Raw genomic sequence first — 21087 nt, 5'->3', positions numbered from 1 at the left:
ATTTTGGCCACACTTAGATACGAGAGTTTGGCGAAACAGGGTCACACTAATCCTGTGGCTTGTAGCCTCCTTCAATTATATACGCGAAACGAATGCAGTTTCAATTTCCGAGCAGATGAGGCATAACCATAACAGAGATAAATTTTGATAGGGTCTTGAGAAGTCTTGATCAAAATCTAGGACAAAAACTAATGACGAAGGAATGTCATAATAATATTTAATTTCTGATAAAAACGGTGCTATCGTATGTGTACCAATGCAACAAGAGTGCATTATCATAAGGCTTAAGAATATATAACAAACCACAGCCCATCAGTTTTAAAGGTTAACCTGCCCATATGTAGCAATATTAGTGCTCACATGCAAACGTAATTAGAATCAGCCCGGCATTCACCCATGCTCCGTAAACAGCCATGACGGTCCCGAATACAACAAACAACACATCTCGGGGCTGAAGGAGATGTGTCAAAAAAGTTTGCGAGACACTAGCACAAAATATCGGGTCGAAAAGCCAAATCATCATGCCCAGCCCTAGTATGTTACGAAACGACGAATTTGTCCCATTAAATTTATATTTTCCCCACTGATAACAAAATATGACAAAATACGCTAAAAATGCTCACAGCTCGTATATCGTACAACATTTTCATGCGTAACAGGACAGACTGGACACTTACGTTTCTCATTTTGGGCTTAGACGACAACGTGCTCTCTTTGCCGTTTGGCGACATAAGAGGCAGCACCGCCACGCCACCGTGCACTTTGGAATTGTTGGACTGTCGCCTGGAACATGAAAATGAACACAATTTCAGAGAAAAAATAGAGTATGCAAGCAAACAAGCTTCGCATATGTCGCATTTCGCTAAATATCACGGATGGGCAAGGATATTATGAGGAAAAATACGAATTTGAAGGATTCACAACGTTTTTGACAAGAAATTTGAACTCATTTTTTTATTTCCTATCCGTTTTCAGGAAAAATTCAGTCCTTATGATATAAAATAGGGTTACCATATTTCGAAAATCGGAAAAGAGGACACTTTTTCAAAATTTTCAGACTTGCAAAACCGGGGGAGAATCCTGGAAAAAACCGGTAAATTTTTCCCATTTCATGGTCGGTTGACTGAAAAAAATCACTAAAAAGAGGACGAATCCCCTTAAAAGAGGACGTATGGTAACCCTGATATAAAATGAATTCTCGACTTTAAACATGGATTCAAATCTTGAACAAAAATCAAAATTTGAAAACTTTGACCAGATCGAGATGCAAATTATCTTTGACTGGGCATTACCTTCGACTTCAGACGCGACAAGAATTCGGGAGGAAGGAAGAATTCGCGTTCGGGCTAAAATTTCAAATTGGGGGACAAAATTTGGTTTTGAAAACGTTAAATGCGCCATTTTCCACTAAAATTTCGTAATAGAAATCCCCACCGTGCCCAAAAAATCATGCTACGACAAAGAGATGTGAATGATGCAAAAAACCCAATGACCAAAAAAGTATTTAAACAGGAACAGGTTAGATGAGCTTCTTGGAGGTACAGAACTTCGATATACGATCGAATAGTGCATTCATATTGAAATGAACCCGAGTATCTTATGCTGACACTCGTCAGGGGTGATCGTCAGCAACTAGTAGAGAATTGGAAAGAACATTGCATATCAACAATGATATCATCAAACATGACTTCTGCGGCATGAAATTCCGAATAATCGGGGTGAACAGATCGCTTGAGCGAACATAATTAATTAATGACCCTTATATTCCTCCGTTGCTGGTCAAAACGAAGCAATAATGGAGCACAGAGATTGTCGAAATTATCAGCACACCTGAAATTATCAGAGTTTTCCTTGTTGACAGAGTCCTGCGATTGAGACAACTCGGAATCTTCGGTCGGGTTTTCCTCTCGGGAATGCTACAACAGTCAATATACGGTTTGAATGAATAGTCGGCGTCTAAGATAGGTTTTCAATATGGCTGGGAAAAATAGAATATCAGGGTTGTAATGACTCGAGTCGCAGCTTTTCAGTGACTCGACTTGACTCGAGTCATTTTTTCAAAAGCGTCAAATGACTCGACTCGAGTCAATTGGTGTATTGACTCGAACCAAGTCATATGACTCGAGGCTAGGGCGGCCAAGACAGACATTTCATTATAACTTCGAAGAATGGTAAAGTCAGCGCATTATTGGTATTTCGTCTATCAGTCCTGATACTTGAAAAATACGGCCAGAAACTTTTAAGACTGAGGAAAATTACGATATTATGAATGCGAGCCATTATATCTCTCGAGCAGAGTTGTACCGAATTGAACTCAAAACTGAACAGTGCACACAATGACTTGGACTTGACTCTGTGGTGAATTGAAAATGACTCGACTTGACTCGAGTCAAAACTATAACAGTGAGCTTGACTTGTGACTCGGAACCTTATGACTTGGTTACAACCCTGTGTGTACAGCATGTTTTATAAACTGCGGTACGGGCAAAATTAACTCTTTAACGCCAAGGAACGTGTATTTCGCTACCGTAGGTCTACTTAAAACAATCACATCATACTAATCTACTCAAAACTTTGGCATAAATACTCGATTCAGATCCAAGTACTCAAATTATTGAGCACAGCTCTCGTTTTTGATAACTTTGGCCAGGAGAGAAAATTTTTACGGCCCATGATTAAGCACCAGTTTTGAACAGCGTGTGACCCACGGAATGGGTTTCTAATTAAGGCATAGACTGATGAGCCGGAGCCAGGCTCAAGTGGATTGATATCAGAATGGTCAGAAACCAATAAAATACACGTATGGCGTCTTTATATATGAATATTTTCGACGAAATGCACATAATCCAGCTAAAAGTCGACTCCAAGACGCATCTTATACATCGGAACAGGGAAATCATTGTCACTATTCGTTGGGCAATAACGTCTTGATTTAAATACAGCCTAGTCGAGGTGTGGCTTACACAACGGTATGTGTTACACGCAAATAAATACGTTAATCCTGTTTAATAACATACACCAGATTAGTATACCATCAAGGCGTCTTGATGATGGTCATATATCGAATAACACAAATTCAATTTATCGTCTGGAAAATACAGAGAAAAAGGTTTCAACACAAAAGCAATAAGAGATTTTGAATTAAAAGAGTTTGAACGCAAATTAACAAAATCAAGAACGAAAATATTCAAGAAACAAACAAAGATATCTGAGAAATCGTAATATTTGGAGCAAGAACCGCCATCATTATCTGTAACGTACTTTGGATGAACAAGTCTACTCCGGTAAAACGTGGCTTTTACGACTCGAAAAGGGCCACACGGTGACTTTTGCGGGTAGAAAAGAAATGTATTTGCAGTATGTCTGTATTGAATCAGAAATTTAACTTATTCACAACTGTGGTTCCCAACAAATGAGGAATTCAGGGGTTTCCGGTGGGGTCTCGGGGCCTAACATTTACCATTATCAAGTCCTGAACAAAGCCTGATCTCGGTTTATTGGAGGGAGCATTTTTAAGGTGTTGATTGGAGTGGGGAATGATACAAAGATGGTCGGGAACCCCTGATTTATAGAGTATTTCTTCCAATGAATGAAATATAATGCCAGTAGCAGGCCTACTTTGTGATACTAATATCCTGGATGAGCGTGTGCATTTTTAGACATGAACACATTAAATCTAAGATTAGGACCATGGTAATTTGGTGTATGACGTGACACATATTAAAAGTAAGAATTAGATTCAGATTGACATCACAAATCTGACACATAATTCCGATTTTGACATGATAATATAAAATTTAAGATTCTGATCACAAAAAGTTGGTGTATAACGTGACACGTCTTCAGATTCAGATCACATAATTTGGATATGAAGCCGCCAAATCTGTCGATATCTGCGCTAAAATAATCCAAATCCGGGGTGATACCGTACCTCTGACCGTGAGCCGCTGGACTTTTGCTTGCGCGGTCCCTGCAATCTGGCTCTGGATTTCAAAGCCGAATTGTCGAGCGTCTGTGAATTTTCGGTGACCGAGTCAAACACTTCGCTCGCGTCCTGACGGTTAGTGGGAGAGAGAGAGGAAAAGGGTTAAGTCAATCAAGACATGCAGTGTTGATTCTTTTATCATGCTTTGTCAGACTATCAGTCCGGTAGTGCATAGCAGGTTACCAGTAACAGGCACAAAGTTGAGAAATAAACACAGATTTGGGGGCCCGATTAGATAATTTTGGACTGATTAGTATTCGATGTAGAGCTACTGTAGCAAACAACAGTCCAAGAGAAGACTCCAAGCAATTACTTACAAGCAAAGTAAGGGGAGTTCTACGCACAGTAGGGCTGTTTTAAACCAACTTATTTCAAATTTTACAGGCTACTTGATAAAATGGTTAGGTTTTTATAGTTATTATAGTAGAAAATTTTGGATTTATTCAATATAAATAAATATAAAAAGTGTTCATATTGTACTGGCTACCCCATAAGATTGTTAGGTTGTCTGAAAAAAGGACGCACAGCAAATTCGGCGCAATTCCCAACAGTAGAAGCGAAGTTATTGATGTTCAAAATTTAAGATTTCAAATCATAGTATTTACGGTGGGTAGCTCTATCATAAATAATGAAAGAATTTGCCACCAATTTATATAAATTTTATTAAATAAATACAAAATTTTCTACTATAATAATTGATTCAAAATTAGTGTGCATCGGTTTTTTTGGTAACATAACAGTTCTATCAAGTAGCCTGTGAAATTTGACAAAAATAATAAATAATAAATAAATAATAAATCAGAAGGAAATCGACATCAATGATAGGTAAGCTTATTTACGAGAGAAGGCTAATTTCTCACATGAGCCTACACTACATTGATAACAATTCACGGTTTGGTCCCATCGCCGACTTATACTGTGCCACAGTTGTGTAAAAAAGGAGCTGTGCCCGAGTAGTACTCAAGATGAGACCCGAACAATTCACAAGCAAGACTAAGGAAAGAGTAACCATAGAATATTGAAAATTAAATCAGGAAAGGAACAAAAATTCACGGTTTACCTCGAACGCTGACTGACACAGTCATATAGGAATAAGTAGAGAACCACTCAAGATAAGAATCAAGCTAGTACTTCCAAGCAAGACTTAGCAGAGAGTAACTATACAAAATTGGAAGGTAAATCAGGAAATTCATGGTGTCGCCCTAAGGCTGACTTACAGTGTAAGCCTGGAATAAGCCGAGAACTGCTCAAGAAAGGTACCAGCAATTACTTCCAAGTTCCAAGCAAGAATTAGCAGAGAGTGGCTAGCTACAAGACAGCAAGGTAACTTATTGAGAAAAATGCAATTTCCTAACAGTGGTTACAGTTACTGTAGTAAACGCCTACATTTAATGCTTACCTGTCTTGGTTTTTCTGAGGTAGAAGCGCGTTTGGGCACTTCGAGCATGTCGTCCAGATTCGCGATCAGGTCATCGAATGAGACATGGGAATTGGCGCGGACTCCTTGTTGCGAATTCACAGTAGTACCGGTTTTGGAGGTATCGTTATCTGCGTTTAGGACACGAGCTTGAGTGAAATAATGATATTTTACAGCTTGTAGCCTATTTTACAGGCCTACCGTTGTAGAGGGCCCATTATCTGCCCATTGTGAATCATAAACATTGAAATGAAACAAATAGGTTGACATGGTGCTATGCTCAAAGTACCGTAATATCCTAACTGAAGCAAGATTGGTTCTTATATCAAGAAGCGTATGATGAAAAATTTTGATGTAGGCAACATTGCCAGAATGAAGCAACACGGTTAGTCACCAGCAGTGTACGCACAACTTGAGTGTTGCCAGCCAACAACTGCTGCTGTAGAACGTTCTTTCTCCGTTCTTGGCAAGCTACTTAGTAATGATAACAGACACTTTCTACCCCAGAATATAGGAGAGTATCTTTCGTTGCACTACAAAAAATTTTAATTATTTCTACCATAATGCGTGATGTAACCACTGGAATTCTTCATAGGTCCAGATTTCGCTCAGATAAAGTTTTTTTGTGTAAAAATTTGTGAGTTTTTAAGTCATAAAAGCTTTTTCAGGCAACCTACTTCGTAAGGACAGACAGTTCCAACCAGAAATGAAGACAAGTAGCACAATTCTAACATTATGTGGGGAAAACACCTAATTTACATACAAGAGATCAAAATTTGGTCAAAATTTAGGTTTTACATGTCTAAATTTTCAAGTCGAAATCTCCCCTTTTTTAGGTAAAAAAATCGACCTAGTAATAATGAATTGGAATGCGGACAATAGGTAAGGCCGTTTGAGTTGGCTGAACTTTGATTAATCAAAAAAGCATGTGATGCGAAATTGGATTGCTGAAATAGTAAGAAGTAGAATCAAAGGTAGTCCGTAGTGTAGTGTTTCTCAACCTATTGCTTGAGCGGGAGCTTACCTGCAGATGCAGCTAGTTGCATTCTCGGCCTGACGTTGGCCACGTTGCTGTTGTTCTGGTTCATATCGCCGCTCACCCTCATCCTGTCGATCTGATGCTCCAGGTCTGAGATCTAGACGTAACAGAACCGATTAGAGACACCCAGCCCCACGATATGAAATGAAAAATCAACTGAATCTACTCAGGTGGAATTGAAAGTAACGCCATACATTTCTAACCAACTACAAGTATATCTGAAGAGCTTCTTGAAGGCACAGAACATCAATATACAATTGAATAGTATGTTCATATTGAAATGAACCCGAATATTTTCGGCTGACACTCGTCAGGGGTAATCGTCAGCAACTAGTAGAGAATTAGGAAGTGCATTGTATATCAACAATCGTATCACAAAATATGACGTCACCAGCATGGAATTTGGAATAAGAGAGCGTTCAATGTACTATTTTTAGTTGGTACACAAACTGCTTCTATAGGCACAGACTTGGTTTTGTGATACGATAGTTAATATACAGTGTTCTTTCCAATTCTCTACTAGTTGCTTACGATTACCCCTGACGAGTGTCAGCCGGAAATATTTGGGTTAATTTCAATATGAATTTACTATTCAAATTATATAATTCAATTGTAATTTAGTATCTTGCTGGATATCTTCTACTTCTAATCACCGACTACGTCGACCTCCTCTGTGAAGTATAGCGACATATTCTTACTTGTGTGTGGAGGCATTGCTTCTCTTCTTCGTGCCTTTGCTCGATGACGGTGATTTGCTTCTGTAAATTTTGGTCCCGCTGAATGAAATCCGTTTCCCTGTAATGTTTCGAATTCGCATTCAGGTTTGAGATGAATTCGGATTTGAAAATTCTACAACAGCGGTTCTCAGGTTTGGCGGTTTTTAATTTAATTTAATGTACAATTCACTGTCTTTTGAAGTAGTTAAAACCACTGCCAAGAATACACGATGCAAAAATTGCCAGTGTATGTACCTTTTATGCGACCTCAAACAAAATAATTCCGGTTTCATATAACATTGGAGATACTTCGGTGTTTTTAGAGCACGCCTATTCCATTAGATTGGTTGATCACTACTAAACAGGGTTGCAACCAAGTCACAAGGTTCCGAGTCACAACTTCACAAGTCAATCTCACTTTTATAGTTTTGACTCGAGTCAAGTCCGAGTCCAAGTCAATGAGTGGAGGGTTGAGTCCGAGTCATTGTGCTCACTGTTCAGTTATGAGTTCAATCCGGTTCAACCAACTTTTTTCAAGTCTGCTCGAGTGATATAGAAAAGCTTGCATTCATAATATCGTAATTTTCCTCAGTCTTGACAGTTTCTGGCCCTATTTCCCAAGTATCAGGACTGATAGACGAAATACCAATAACGTGGTGAATTCGCTATTCTTCGAAGTTACAATGAAATGTCCGTCTTGGCCGTCCTAGTCTCGAGTCACATGACTTGGTTCGAGTCATGTACAATGAGCCGAGTACAAGTCGAGTCAATACACAAATTGACTCGAGTCAATTGGAGTCACCAATAACCACGACTCGAGTCATTATAACCCTGCTTTGTGCTGTGTTTCGTACGTTGCGGTAAGACCAAATGGAGGTCTCAAGGCTTCTGCGTGTCAAAAACCATATTTCACTCAACTTATCCAAGGAGACTAGCAAGTCAAAAACCTAACTTTCAGATGGCTGTCCCCCTCACCGTGAAATTTTCACAGTCGCTAGATGTCGCTATGCTATATACAAAAAATACAAAGTTTTGTTCTACCCTGCAGATTGTGGATTTGAAGAAGAAAAAATGCACCGACACGGGGAATGCAAAATCTCAAAATTTGAAGCCCTTTTTTCAATCCAACGCTTTCTTCAGGAAGTACTAGGACAGTGCTGTGTTATGCTAAAATTTGAAGGAATATGTCCAAACCTCTCTTGGAGAAATTTCATTTTGAAATTTCAAAATTTCAAATTCCAGGTAAACCTAGGCCAAACGACTCTTAGCATAACATAGGTCTGGATGTTAGCTAAACCCAGAGTGAATACTATACGACATATATGTCATACAAATTTTTGATTTACCATGAAGCTGTTCAACAAAATTTTACAATGGAGAAAAACGTTACCAAACATTTTACCAGTAATAAGACATACTAAACAGATGCTGATGAAAATCGGAATTATGAAGTTTCTAGTTATGTTTTGGGTAAGATAAGGCCGTGAGGTAAGAGCAGGCGCGTAGCCAGCCGAAAAATATGGGAGGGGTTTGAAATGAAGAGGGCGGGGTTTCGATTTTTATAGCATCAATTCATTAGCGTAATGCGTAAATGACGATGACACAATCGCCTCGCTTGCCAACGTGTCCGGAAGTGCTGTTTAATTAGCGAGTCCCTGATCTCTCGCGAACAATTGAATACGCGAGCTTTCTCAACGCGTATTACGCGCATATCAACGCATATTACGTAACCTCGGCGACGATTTGCACAAGTCAAAATGTCCGAGTTGTTATGGAATCTGTTCTATAATGGCAACGATTTCAGGTGGTTCAATTTTAAACCTTTCTCAACTTTTATAACTCAAGCATTGACACACATCTTCCGACGGTTATGGTTATGTTCAAGTATTAGCGAAAATCAATTAAGTATGTACGGCAGTTCGCACGTACATGTTTGAGGTCGATTGCGGACATTCGATGTCATTCAGTTTAGCGATGTCACTCTTTAATCACAATCGCAAATCCGCATACAATCCATCGAGAGATAGGAGCCAAAGCATGCTAGGCCTGAGACGCGATCGTTAGGCTAGCGATGATATCTTTCGTATCAGGCATATTGCGGATGCGATTGTTGTGTAAGCCAACGATGATATGGTGCGGGACAGGCAAAGCAGATGCGATCGTGCAGGCGATGGTATAGTTCGCACCGGACTTATTGCAGATGCGCTTCTTCAAGCCATTAGAACTAGGCTTGTTAGAGACGTGATATATCAGGCTAGCAACGATTGCCGAGCGCGCGCCAATCGATGACTTAATTTCGCAATCATCTCAGCGAGATCGATTCTCGTTAGTTTTTGCCGTGCTGGATGCAATCGTTGCTAGCCCGATTTATCACGTCTCTAACAAGCCTAGTTCTACTGGCTTGAAGAACCGCATCTGCAATAGGCCCGGCCGCGCGCAAGTCTGGCTTGGCTGTGTTGAAGGATTTTAGCAAAAAAATGTTAGCGTAGATTGAAGAATGCCGTTTGAATACGGTGTTCTTCAGATAACCTGTTGCTATTTCTTTGCTCTTTGTTGATATTAAGCCGTCAAATTGTAGATCAAAGTTGCGTTGCCGTGTATCGGTGAATGCGTGAGATTAAGCATCCAATTGTTGAAGCATAGACCTAATAGAGTTCTAGATTTGATGAGATCGCGGACCACGCGACAATTATGAATTACGCGTGACCAGTGAGGTGAACACTGCAATACATCCGATATTATTAATATTGATTACGCGCGTTCGGAAAAGCGACTCGACGAGTTGTAGCTACTTGTGACTGTGACTGTGACTGTGATTACATTATTATACGATATAACGACCTTGTCTCCCTTGCACGCACGACGCACGTGCAAAGAGCCCTCTCTCGTCTACTATGCACACGAGAGAAGACGCGAGAAAAAAGCCATTATATGTATCGGTCATATCATTGCGCAAGAGCGTGCTACTAATTAGCTAGTGCTACCGACCGACGAAATATTGAAATGCATCGAGAGCGGTTTCGCGTAAATGGAAGGGGTTTCGCGTTTCAAAAGTCGGGGGTTCCGACCCCCGAAACCCCCCCTCTGGCTACGCGCCTGGGTAAGAGTATAGGTACTATGTTGATATTTTAATCCAAGAAAAAAAAATTAAAATTTTAATATTTTTTCTAAATTTCGACTTTCTAGTACCCTTAAATCATACTGCAAAGGGGGCATAATTTCAACCGATTACCAATCCCCCTATGTGCGTTACCTATTCTGAAATTCTTTGATCAGCCTCTTGGCCTTTGCATATTTCTTTTCCAAGATGGCCGCCTGCTCCCTGGATTCGTGCAGCTGTTCCTTTATCAGTTCCTGTTCGTTTTTAAGCTCTTGCACGGCCCGCGTTTGCTCTTCCAGCTGAATTTATTGCGAGATTGTGAGAGAATCAAAGCGAAGATTATACCTAGGCCTATATGTCAGATGGTTCTATCGGGAAAGCAGTAACAAAGTATCCTCTGGATCAGCGGTTCATAACCGGTAATAACCTGAGGAAAGTCCTTACGCTAATCTACAAGCCTTCGCGAACCCTATATATTTTTCTATGTCACAAAAGAAACATGTACACATCTAATACTGGTTCATAAAATGAACTGTGCGTTAACAACAGCGTTAAGAGAACAAAACAGTTAAAATATGATTGTCACACAAAACGAAAACAGTGTAATGCGTATACATTGAGAAACCAGTTCAGAAATGCAAGCTTCACTTCGTAGAGTGTCATTGCATTGTTCGGCGGAAACCAGGGTTGTAATGACTCGAGTCGCGATTATTTGGTGACTTGATTTGACTCGAGTCAGTTTCTCAGAATATGGAAAATGACTTAACATGAGTCAATCTCCAAGACCGACATTGCATTGTATTTTTGAAGAATATTGAAGTCACCACGCTATTGGTATTTCGTCTATTAGTACTGGTACTTAAAAATGCGATCAGAAACGGTTAAGTGATGAAAATTAGTATATTATGAACGTGAAGCAGAGTGGTAAAAAGTGGGTTTAACAAGAATTCAACTCGAAACTGAACAGTCAACACAATGCTTTGGACTCGGACTCGAGTAATACCACTATGACTCGGACTTGACTCGGTGGTGAATTGAAAATGACTCGACTTGACTCGAGTCAAAATTATAAAAGTGAGATTGACTTGTGACTCAGAACCTTGTGACTTGGTTACAACTAGGGCTGGGCACAATGATTCGAGTACTCGAATCTGAATCGAGTATTAATTTTGATGATTCGAGTCGAGTAGTAAAAGACGATTTTTTCGAGTACTGAAATTATACGCTCCGCGCAACTGAAAGTTAATTTACTAACGGGAGTTATAGTTTTGATACTATTTTGCAATGAGGAAGCCTTAAAACCTTGATTGGCGGTATCGCAGCATACGAGACAGTACAAAGCTAGGGACATTACTGGCAATAACACACTTCCGAAGTCATGATCATCCCACCACATTGTCAAGAAGTGCAATGAAATCGGGATGGTCGAAAAAATACCAAAGTATCTTTAATGTGACGGATAAGAGGCATTATGTTCTTCGTGGGGGCATAAAAGGTACATATTTGAACTTTGACATAGTACATTCGGTTGTGACGTCATAATGAGTGATACTCGAATACTCGACTCGACTCGAAGCATTTTACGTGATTCAGAATCGAATCACCCAGGTACTCGATTTTGCCCAGCCCTAGTTACAACCCTGGTCGAAAGGCAACATCATGATACGGTACCAATTGCTTAACATATTGGAGATAGAACTACACATGACGTCGTACCACTACAGTCACTATTCAACTGTCAGGAAAAGAAAGAATGGCACGTCTCTATGATGGAAATCAAGCCACGGCCAGAAAAAGAACACGTTCATACGCGATTAAAATTTTGAAAAATAACGAACCTTTTCTTTGAGGTCTGCGACTTCGGCGTCGTTCACTTCTCTGATGAGCATCAGCTCTTGTATTTTTCCCCGGTATTCATCGGACGAGCCGCTCTGGACATCGGGACCTTCGTCTTTGAGGTCGTAAACCTGGCGGACAGAGAAATGTCGACACTTCCGCAAGGATTGAACAGTATACTCATATTGAAATAAACCCTAATATTACCGGCTGACACTCGTCAGCAACTAGCAGAGAAATGATAGGAGCATTCTATATCAACAATCGTTTCGCACAAGGATTGAACCCGAATATCATGTTCGCTTGCTATGCTACAGTTACGGCTGCGGATTCTGAATACAGCGCTCAATTTGTGTCTTGACTCGACTTATACTCGAGTCATTGTGCACGACTCGAGATTAGGACGGCCAAGACAAGCATTTCATTGTAACTACGAAAAATAGTAAAGTCACCACATTATTGGTATTTCGTCTATCAGTCCTGATACTCGGAAAATAGAGCACAAAAACTGTTAGGGCTGAGAAAAATTACGATATTATAAATGCGAGCCATTCTATATCACTCGAACAAGTGGGTTGAACCACATTGAACTCAAAATTGAACAGTGTACACAATGACTTGGACTCGGACTCATGTCAAAACACTATGACTCGGTGGTGAATCAAAAATGACTCAACTTGCCTCGAGTCAAAACTATTAAAGTGAGATTGACTAGTGACTCGGAACCTTTTGACTTGGTTACAACCCTGCAATAACGCGAGTAGCGAGTTTCGTATGCTGAGATAGGCCTACAACCAATTGTGGTTTCAAGGCTTACGTGGCAGTAAATGATATCAAAACTATAATTCATGATGCAGATTCAACTCTTAGTGAAGATAAGTGTATAATCGCAGTACTTGAAATATTAGTCTTGGACTATTCCACTGGAATCATTGCAATTATAGGCTACTCGATTTGAATACTCGAATCATTGTTCGTGACAACAACATTGCTAAAATCCCTTATTCTCCGTAGAAATTTTAATACGTGCAATCCTCACAAGGAACCAGAAAAACTAGTGTAAGAATACAGAGCACGATTGCTACTACTCCCATTCGAGTCACACTTTGACCAATCAAAACTGTTACTGCACTGCATTTAAATAACCCAAATAGCAGTTTACACATCAAGTTCATAATCAGGCAAATACTGTTACTTACTTGTATATGTGACGGTAGTTCAGAGGTGTCTTGAGTGTCCGTCGACAAATCATGGAGATTATCGTCAGCCTCCAACTGTAAGGATAAAATTCGATCAATACAAAAACCTAATCACAGTAGCACTTCTAAAAGAGCATTCCGTTAGCACGCAACTATTGTTAAACGCTACAAAATACGCATGACCCATGCTTACTACTTCCGTTAAAGCATTCAATTCATAACATCATATTACAAGCATCATTTTTATACAATAAGTCAGAACTGCAAGAAAATCTCACAAAATCGGATCTCAAACGGGTTATGATTAGTGTGTGTTCAAAGCGGCACAAAATACAAACGTCACGAAGAGAAAGTATAATTATGATTACCGCCAATTCAAATTTCACTCATGAACGAAGGCACTCCTGTAATGCATACAGAAAAATCATTTCAGAGAAAAGGGTTAGTAATAGTCACAATCACAAACATACTGCAATTACAGAATACAGCCTTTTCTCTTTAAAAACCACTAAAATTCCAAACCAACTGCAGTTAAAACACATTAATTTGTCACAAAATATCACATACATGTTTCCAGCGCATCTCAAAATCTCAGCTTTTCTGCCACAATGTAAGACACGCACAAGGACAAATGTCTCTTGTTCAAATCGGATACATATGTGATTGTGTTCCAATTCGAGATAATCTGCTGCGTAATTCAAAGGTAATAACAAGATCCTGTGCAGTGTAAACAGCCCGGGGGGGGGCACGGAGATCAGATCACTTGCCACCTGGTTCTTTTCTCAAATCACACCTCGCATCGGAATGTCAATCAAGCGTTTATTCTGCGTTGGTCTCAAATTGATATGTCGTATGTACTGTACTGTATATTCAATTGATATCGCCGTAAAACCAAGATCTCTGGTGTGCATGATCAAAATATCCCTATTCTCAGATAGTGTCAGCTCATATAGTCAAAGACATTACAGTCCATGATAAGAGAAGCCAATTTTACAATGGTTACAATATGCACTTGAAATCACTTAGATAATAACAAACCTTCATCATAAGCTGCTGAACTAATGAAACTACAATAAGCCCCACTTTCAAATATAGGCTAGCTTAACGCAACACGCCATAGATTCATTGACTACTAAATATTTTCAGACAACATTATAATTCTATTCTCACAAAAGCCATTTATTACAGGGAAAAATCGGGATTGCGAATTGGGCATCCGCGGTAAACAATGAAACACGCTTATCATGCTACAATTCAGCAAGACAGTTTCGGTCTACCATTCCGAATAGCCAATCTCTCAGCCTACGCATCTTATGCACGTTATTCTCCGAGCGAACGGCTAGCATTTGCCCATAATTTTCATCCAGATTTCAATCGGATTATTGAGAAGCTAATCCTAAGCAGGCAAACGAGATCTTTCCAAAGCTATTAAAGCAAAATCCTCAATCACAATCACGATTAATGAAACTGGGACTGCATAGCTCGGATTACAATATGTTTCAAGAATTGTTACAAGTTGGGCCTTGCCATTTGCTGCAGAGCACAACTGAAGTAACGCCCTTAATGATTCAGTACCAATGATATCAGTGACAAGTCTAAACATAATTGACTATGACTACTCCAAATACTTAGTGACCACTGCAAGGCTGTATGACTAATCCTACTTGACAGAACTGTCATTATGTGAATATCTTTTTGGATGCGTAGATACAACAAACCGAGGTTTAAAATATCACACTATATTTTACAGATTGACTTGATAATTATTGTGAATATTCAGAGTAACTACACACTTCCGATACAACAAGTCAAGTCGAGTCATTTTGTTAATTGTCATACCAACACCAGACTCTACCTCAAAGTTTTGGAGACTACAGAAACACAAATAAAACCAAGTCAAACGTCACTCTCCTACAGAACAAACCAAACCAGACAGCAAACTACCAAGCCAACGCCACGGCAGACCAGCTCCACCTACATGCCCGCCATCCCACACCTTTACACGTTCCTTAACTGATACTTTGGGCACTTGCGTGACATCGGACTTTAAAATCGCCTTCTCCACGAAGCTTAAAGACAGGTATTCTGTGTCGCGTGTAACTTTCAGACTGGACTTTACCTTTAACCCATCTCCATGCTGACTGTCTGAGGACTGGTCAGACAATATCATCGAGGAACTTGTCACCAACCTTTTCGAAGGTGACATTTCAGGGACTTGATCCTGTTTGTCTTTTAGTTCGCAAAATTTCAAAGGGCTTCTGAAAGATTCTGGTTTCTTACGCCTGTCACGCTTGTATTCCCGCCAGAAGCTACGACGCAGGGCCGGGTCTCTTCGATTGCCGGACCGTATAAAAAGCCGCGACGTTTTCAGCACGTTGAGCACCCTGGCTTCGGTAGCTGTCAAAAATTCATCCTCAACAGGTTCAAATGGGTTTGACTTGGAAAACCGCAAAGCAGAATCGGATTTTGCGCGTTTGTGTTCCGGGCTTTTATCCTCAGCCTGGGTCACGACCCATGGATTGGCCCTGACCTGACACCTTTCCCATATTTCACCCGTACCGGGGTCACTATTCATATCTTCATCGTCACCTGATAAATTAGAGTAAGACTCGGTAGTATAACTTTGGTCACTTGTTGATTTGAAATTTCTTGTTATGTTCTTTGAATCAGCCGTGTTATCATTGACGTGATTAACATTGTTATAATCGCCGTGGCGGCTTTGAGATTCGTGAGAGGTCACAAAAGAATCCGCTTCAGTGTCTGTATCGAAGAGTCTTTCGTCATATTCCAACTTAATTTCCGAGCTTTCTGTGTCTTCACGGTCGATTTCGCTTAAATTATCGAGATCCAGCATTTCGTAATCGCTGACCAAAGTTTCCTCAACGTATTCTCGGAGATAGTCTGTGTGGTCTTCCTCAATCACAGTGTCATTATCACTAGATTGAGCATCGTTAACGTCGGTGTGATATTCGCTAGTGACATCGCTGAACGGTTTCTCATACTCTACCTGAAGTAGGTTTACTGCGTTGTTTACAGTGACGTTAAAGTTTGGTTCTGTGTGTTTCAAGCTGTGTTCAGCGATATTGTTCGAAATTTCTAAGTCTGCTTGAGAATCAGAGTCCTGCTCGGTGGAGGTGTCTGACAATTCGTACTGGAATATGGATTCGCTGCAGTTTTCAAAGTAGGATAGGTCGTCTTCGTGAACGCTGCCTGTGGTTATAGAGTCGAGATATTTGGTGGCTGTAGGTTTTTCTCTCTTGGTTGCTGCATGTATGGACTTGGTGTGATTCGAATTGTCTGCAATGGGAAAATGGGGTTCAGCGCTGGAAGGTGAGGGACTCGATTTGTGGTCAGATTTTCGCGATTCTGAATCTTCGGACCTCAGACTTGATATGAAGTCGGATTTTGTGGACCTCGAAGATTGAAAGGCGTCAGAATCGACCTTTCGAGGCTTTGAATTTGATTTTTCGTAAGATTTTCTCGAACTCATAGATTGGACGGCATCAAAATCCAAGGAACGAGCCTCAGAATTGAATTCTTCATCTGATTTTCGCGATTTGGAATATCCTGGCCTGGAATATCGGATTGTGTCAGAATTTTGCGTTCCTGCACCTCCCTTTTGTGTATCCGATTTTTGTTTTAAAAGATCCGCACTAGGCACTGCTATGTTACTACCAGAACGTGCGCCATGATTCTCGCTAATCGGCGATTTGTTTTTTGCGATATGGGGTTCATCGTGTCGATCGCAGGGTACGATATTCCTTTCAAACTGCTGTATTTTCTCAAAGATTTTGCCTTTCGGAAGAGCCCGTTTCGTTGTAATACCGTTTGCAGGAGTTTCTTGCCTTGATCTTGGCGTGAGTGTGGCCGATTCGCTGTCTGAAGGCACGTAGCTTTCGGGGTAAGGAGGTGGGGACTTCCTGGGCGAGCTAAGCCCCATTCTCGGAGAGAAACCACCATTGACAACATCTTTACTTCTGTTATGTAATCGAGTTGGTGTAAGTTCGGGTGTAACTCGTGTGTGATTTCCGTTGGAATTACTAATTTCGACTGACGGGACTGATTTTTTGTCGTCACTATAGCTAAAAACAGTGTCTGCATCAGACTTTGTGAACGATTCCTTATCTGTATCAGTTTTCTGTGAGCCATCCTCGGATGGCACATAGTGTTCAGGATATGGGGGCGTTTCACGCTTGGGTCTTCTCTTCCTGATCGCGTCCAGGCCGAATCTGGGGGAAAATCCGTCCAGCTGGTCGAACCAGGACTCAAAATCTTCGCCCAGCGGCTGGCACGCGTCATCGGGACGGCGCGTCATGTGTCTACGCGGAGAAAATGGCGTGTCGCAGCCCTGGTCGGTCTCGGTACAATTCACCGTTAAATAATTCTGTGACATAAAGGCAACGTCCACGTCAGTTCGCAGCTCGTAATAAGAATCTTGGATTTGTTTCTTAAATACGCTTTCACACATTGAGGCGGCCGCCCAGGCATACTAAGATGAAACTGGCGAAAAATCAGCCATACAATACAGCTTAGCATCAACCTGTGTTCTGCTCGCGGCATTTAGAAATTTCCAAATTGAAGATAATCACAGTGCGCACTTTGGCGTGTACAAACCCAGTATACAATTGAATAGTATATTCATATTGAAATGAGCCCGCCAGTCAACCCCAGCCAAGGCTGTGTCAACAAAAGGAGTTTGCGTACCATATAAAAATAGTAGGCCTACATTGAACACTATCTTATTCGAAATTCATGCTGGTGACGTCATATTTTGTGATACGATTGTTGATATACAACGAGCTTTCCAATTCTCTGCTAGTTGCTCACGCTGACCCATGACAAATGTCAGCCGAAGATATTCGGGTTCATTTCAATATGTATAAAATATTCAATTGTGTATTGAAGTTTTGTACCTCCGAGAAACTATTCAAAACCAGTATAGAAACATGGCAATTAGCATAGACCGACTACAGAACTATTAATCGATTCACGGATCTCATAGTAGCTAGTTTAAAGTTTCCTAATTAGCATACATTGGAAAGGCCTACACAAAAAGGCATTTTTTTTTCATTTTCGCCATCATCTCGAATATTCCATCTTATCTCCTTCCTTATTGCAAATTTATTTATTCGCATAGCGGACGCACTTATAAAATGCCTTAAAACGCCTGCCTTTTCCTCAGGAATTTTAGAAAAAGCGAAATTTGTATCTAAATACATAATAGCCTACTATTTTATTAGCGTGATAAGTTTAATTCTACTGTAAGTATAGCCTAAGAGACATGCCGTCCATTAAAATCAAACCGACATCAATAGTGTGTCTCGTGTAGAGTAATTGCATAACAATTCCTATTGTTTCCTGGGTAGGGGTGGACATTGCTGACCATGGTGGCTCACCATTGGTAACAGACTCGAATCTCATACCTTATCAACACTATATGAATTATTATCTGAAATGATTCAAATCAACACAACGATACCATCAAAGTAAATGTTTCCTTTTTGCCAACACAAGACTGCATCGAAGCACTACTGTCCTGTCTACAAAAGTTAGACCGCCACTTCCCAAATTCCCAATATATATAATAATGAATGACGGGTTGCTTGAATACGAAGCATTAGTACCCATGATAATGTTACGTCACTAACTTCCCAATGCCTACTCACATCATAAATGCAACAACAACGCTTGGTTTTTAAAGTCAAACACAGGAAATTGTCGTCAATGCAAAACAATCAATCCACCCTCACACTATGGATTAAGATTGAGTCATACTCGCTATGACCAGTTGTGATTAGACTGGTGATGATCAACGTATTGGCGATAATTGGGATTTATAAGTGTGAAAACGACTATTTTGCGGGAAACACCACCAGAGACACTAGTATAGGCTTAAATGCACAGCAATGCATAAATAAAAGAATACAAATCACGGATACCAAGGTTCAGATTAAAATTCTTCAACTCAATCTACAGATACATTTCATTAATCTTATTGCAGCATAAAGTTCCCAATGTATAGAAATTCGAATTTTTATAGTTAACAAAAATAAGGGAAATCCACCCACACCTCTGCACTAAGTATCAGACACATTTCAGTCCGAAAATTAAAATCTATTTGTGAAACTGTGACTATTACAGGAGGATATGTGTTATATCCTGATTCTCGCTACAGCGAATTCACAAGTTTTGCCTCACAACATGTGTTGTGAAGACTGCTCATATATGCTGCCGCCTGCGCTCACAGTAGTGCAGTAATGTTGCTTTCTCGCATTGCTTCTTTCCTCAGATGTAGTTAGGATTATTAGCTTTAATCTAATAAATCTTCTGCTGGAATAGTCTGTCTGAAATCTCTCATCAGCATCAGAGGACGAGACTTATTATTGGCGACGAGTGAAAAACACGGATTATCATCGATCAGAAGCAGCCGCGTGTATCTACTCTAATCCTCGCTCCTATAATCCTGACTACGAAAAATGCAAGCCAATTACGTAATGAAAGGGTCCATTGGCGAATTCGACCCTGAATTACATCGTAATAACGCTCATGACGCCTTCTGCGACTTCGTGAGTAGGTTCCGTTATGAATACGATGCCATCGCCGCCGACCCACCTACCGACGCAGAGGACAAGGCTAAGTGGGTTGAAATCAACATGCGCAAGCTTTTCCTCGGCAAATTCTCATCTCGAAGCTTTCAAAAGGACTATGAATCCACGGTCCCTGCAAATGAACGGGCCAATCTTCAATTCAAGGACTTCGTAATAAAAATGCAGGAAAGGTATGAGACAACTCGCAACTATACCTTAGCAAACTATCAGTTTCATCGACTTCACCAGGAACAAGGTGAGAGCTTTGACAATTTCGTCCATCGTCTCCGCAAAGAGGCGATGTCATGCAAATTTAGCTGTGCTAATGCCAATTGCGATGTCATAGATGTCATGATTCGTGATCAAATAATCGTGGGTACCGTACACAATGATATCCGTAAAAGCGCCCTCAAAAGCCAATGGAAACTGCGGGAACTCGTAGAAAATGGGCGTAGAATGGAAGCAGCAGCCCACACAGCGCAGAAAATTCAGTCAGAGCACAGCGACGACAGCGAGAAAATCTCGCGGGTCAAGCCCAAGAAGTACAGCAAAAGCCGGAAGAAACCGGCACGCACATCCGGATCATGCAGAACATGCTCAGATCCATCATGCCACGGGGAACAAGATTGTCGAGCAACCGATCGTGAATGCTTCGCATGCGGGCGCAACGGCCATTTCAAGGGGTCCAAGGCCTGCAGATCTACGAAACGCGTACAGCATGACCCCGAAGAGAGCCATCGAAGCTCTATCGAGCCTAGACGCAAATCGATCTCATCGAGAGAAAGTTCCGCCTCTAGCAGTGACTCAGAGTCACAAGCACCACCCAGGCAAAGACGTGTCCGGAGATTGCACCGTCAGCCTCAACCGGAACACAAGAAAATGTTAAAGAAGCCTGATCAATATCTTCGCAGCAAACCACCCAAATCAAAACGGGTTCACAAAGTGCAGAATAAAAAGAGAATGCCTCCAAGAGACTCTCGTCACAAAGCGCGTAGAAAACAGTCAGCCCTCCAGCCAGCAAATCCGCACAACTGGGCTGTTATTCGGCGCATCTCAAAACCAAAATACACAGTCAAGGTCATTGTGGCTGAAAAACGACTGACTGGCTTTGCCGACACAGGCGCCGACCTGAATGTCATGTCAGAAAGGAAAGCCGAGAAGCTAGGACTGACGCTACGCAAAACCAAAACGAGGATTCGGCCATTTGG

At 40.8% G+C, this 21087-nt stretch overlaps 1 protein-coding gene across 14 annotated transcripts in view; it reads right to left on the bottom strand.

The window, feature by feature from the left end:
- Positions 1-21087, bottom strand: part of LOC145434715 (uncharacterized) — a 78359-nt gene that overhangs the window by 7253 nt on the left and 50019 nt on the right. For 9 of the 14 annotated variants that reach the window (XM_080312039.1, XM_080312040.1, XM_080312038.1 and 6 more), the window contains 10 exons: positions 15271-17676; positions 13293-13367; positions 12096-12224; positions 10411-10556; positions 7140-7236; positions 6427-6538; positions 5385-5533; positions 3932-4054; positions 1831-1916; positions 678-783 (listed from right to left, as the gene is read on the bottom strand). In XM_080312039.1, the coding sequence (XP_080168165.1) occupies positions 678-783; positions 1831-1916; positions 3932-4054; positions 5385-5533; positions 6427-6538; positions 7140-7236; positions 10411-10556; positions 12096-12224; positions 13293-13367; positions 15271-17676 (3429 nt within the window). The remainder of the gene's footprint in view (positions 1-677; positions 784-1830; positions 1917-3931; positions 4055-5384; positions 5534-6426; positions 6539-7139; positions 7237-10410; positions 10557-12095; positions 12225-13292; positions 13368-15270; positions 17677-21087) is intronic. The other 5 variants (XM_080312063.1, XM_080312070.1, XM_080312043.1 and 2 more) reach the window with 4 other exon arrangements.

Source organism: Botryllus schlosseri, chromosome 1, assembly GCF_051294905.1.
Source record: "Botryllus schlosseri isolate E-star chromosome 1, Bs_hap1, whole genome shotgun sequence".
NCBI lineage: Eukaryota > Metazoa > Chordata > Ascidiacea > Stolidobranchia > Styelidae > Botryllus > Botryllus schlosseri.
Note: the sequence above shows the minus strand (reverse complement) of the source record. Positions and strands in the feature narration are given on the sequence as shown.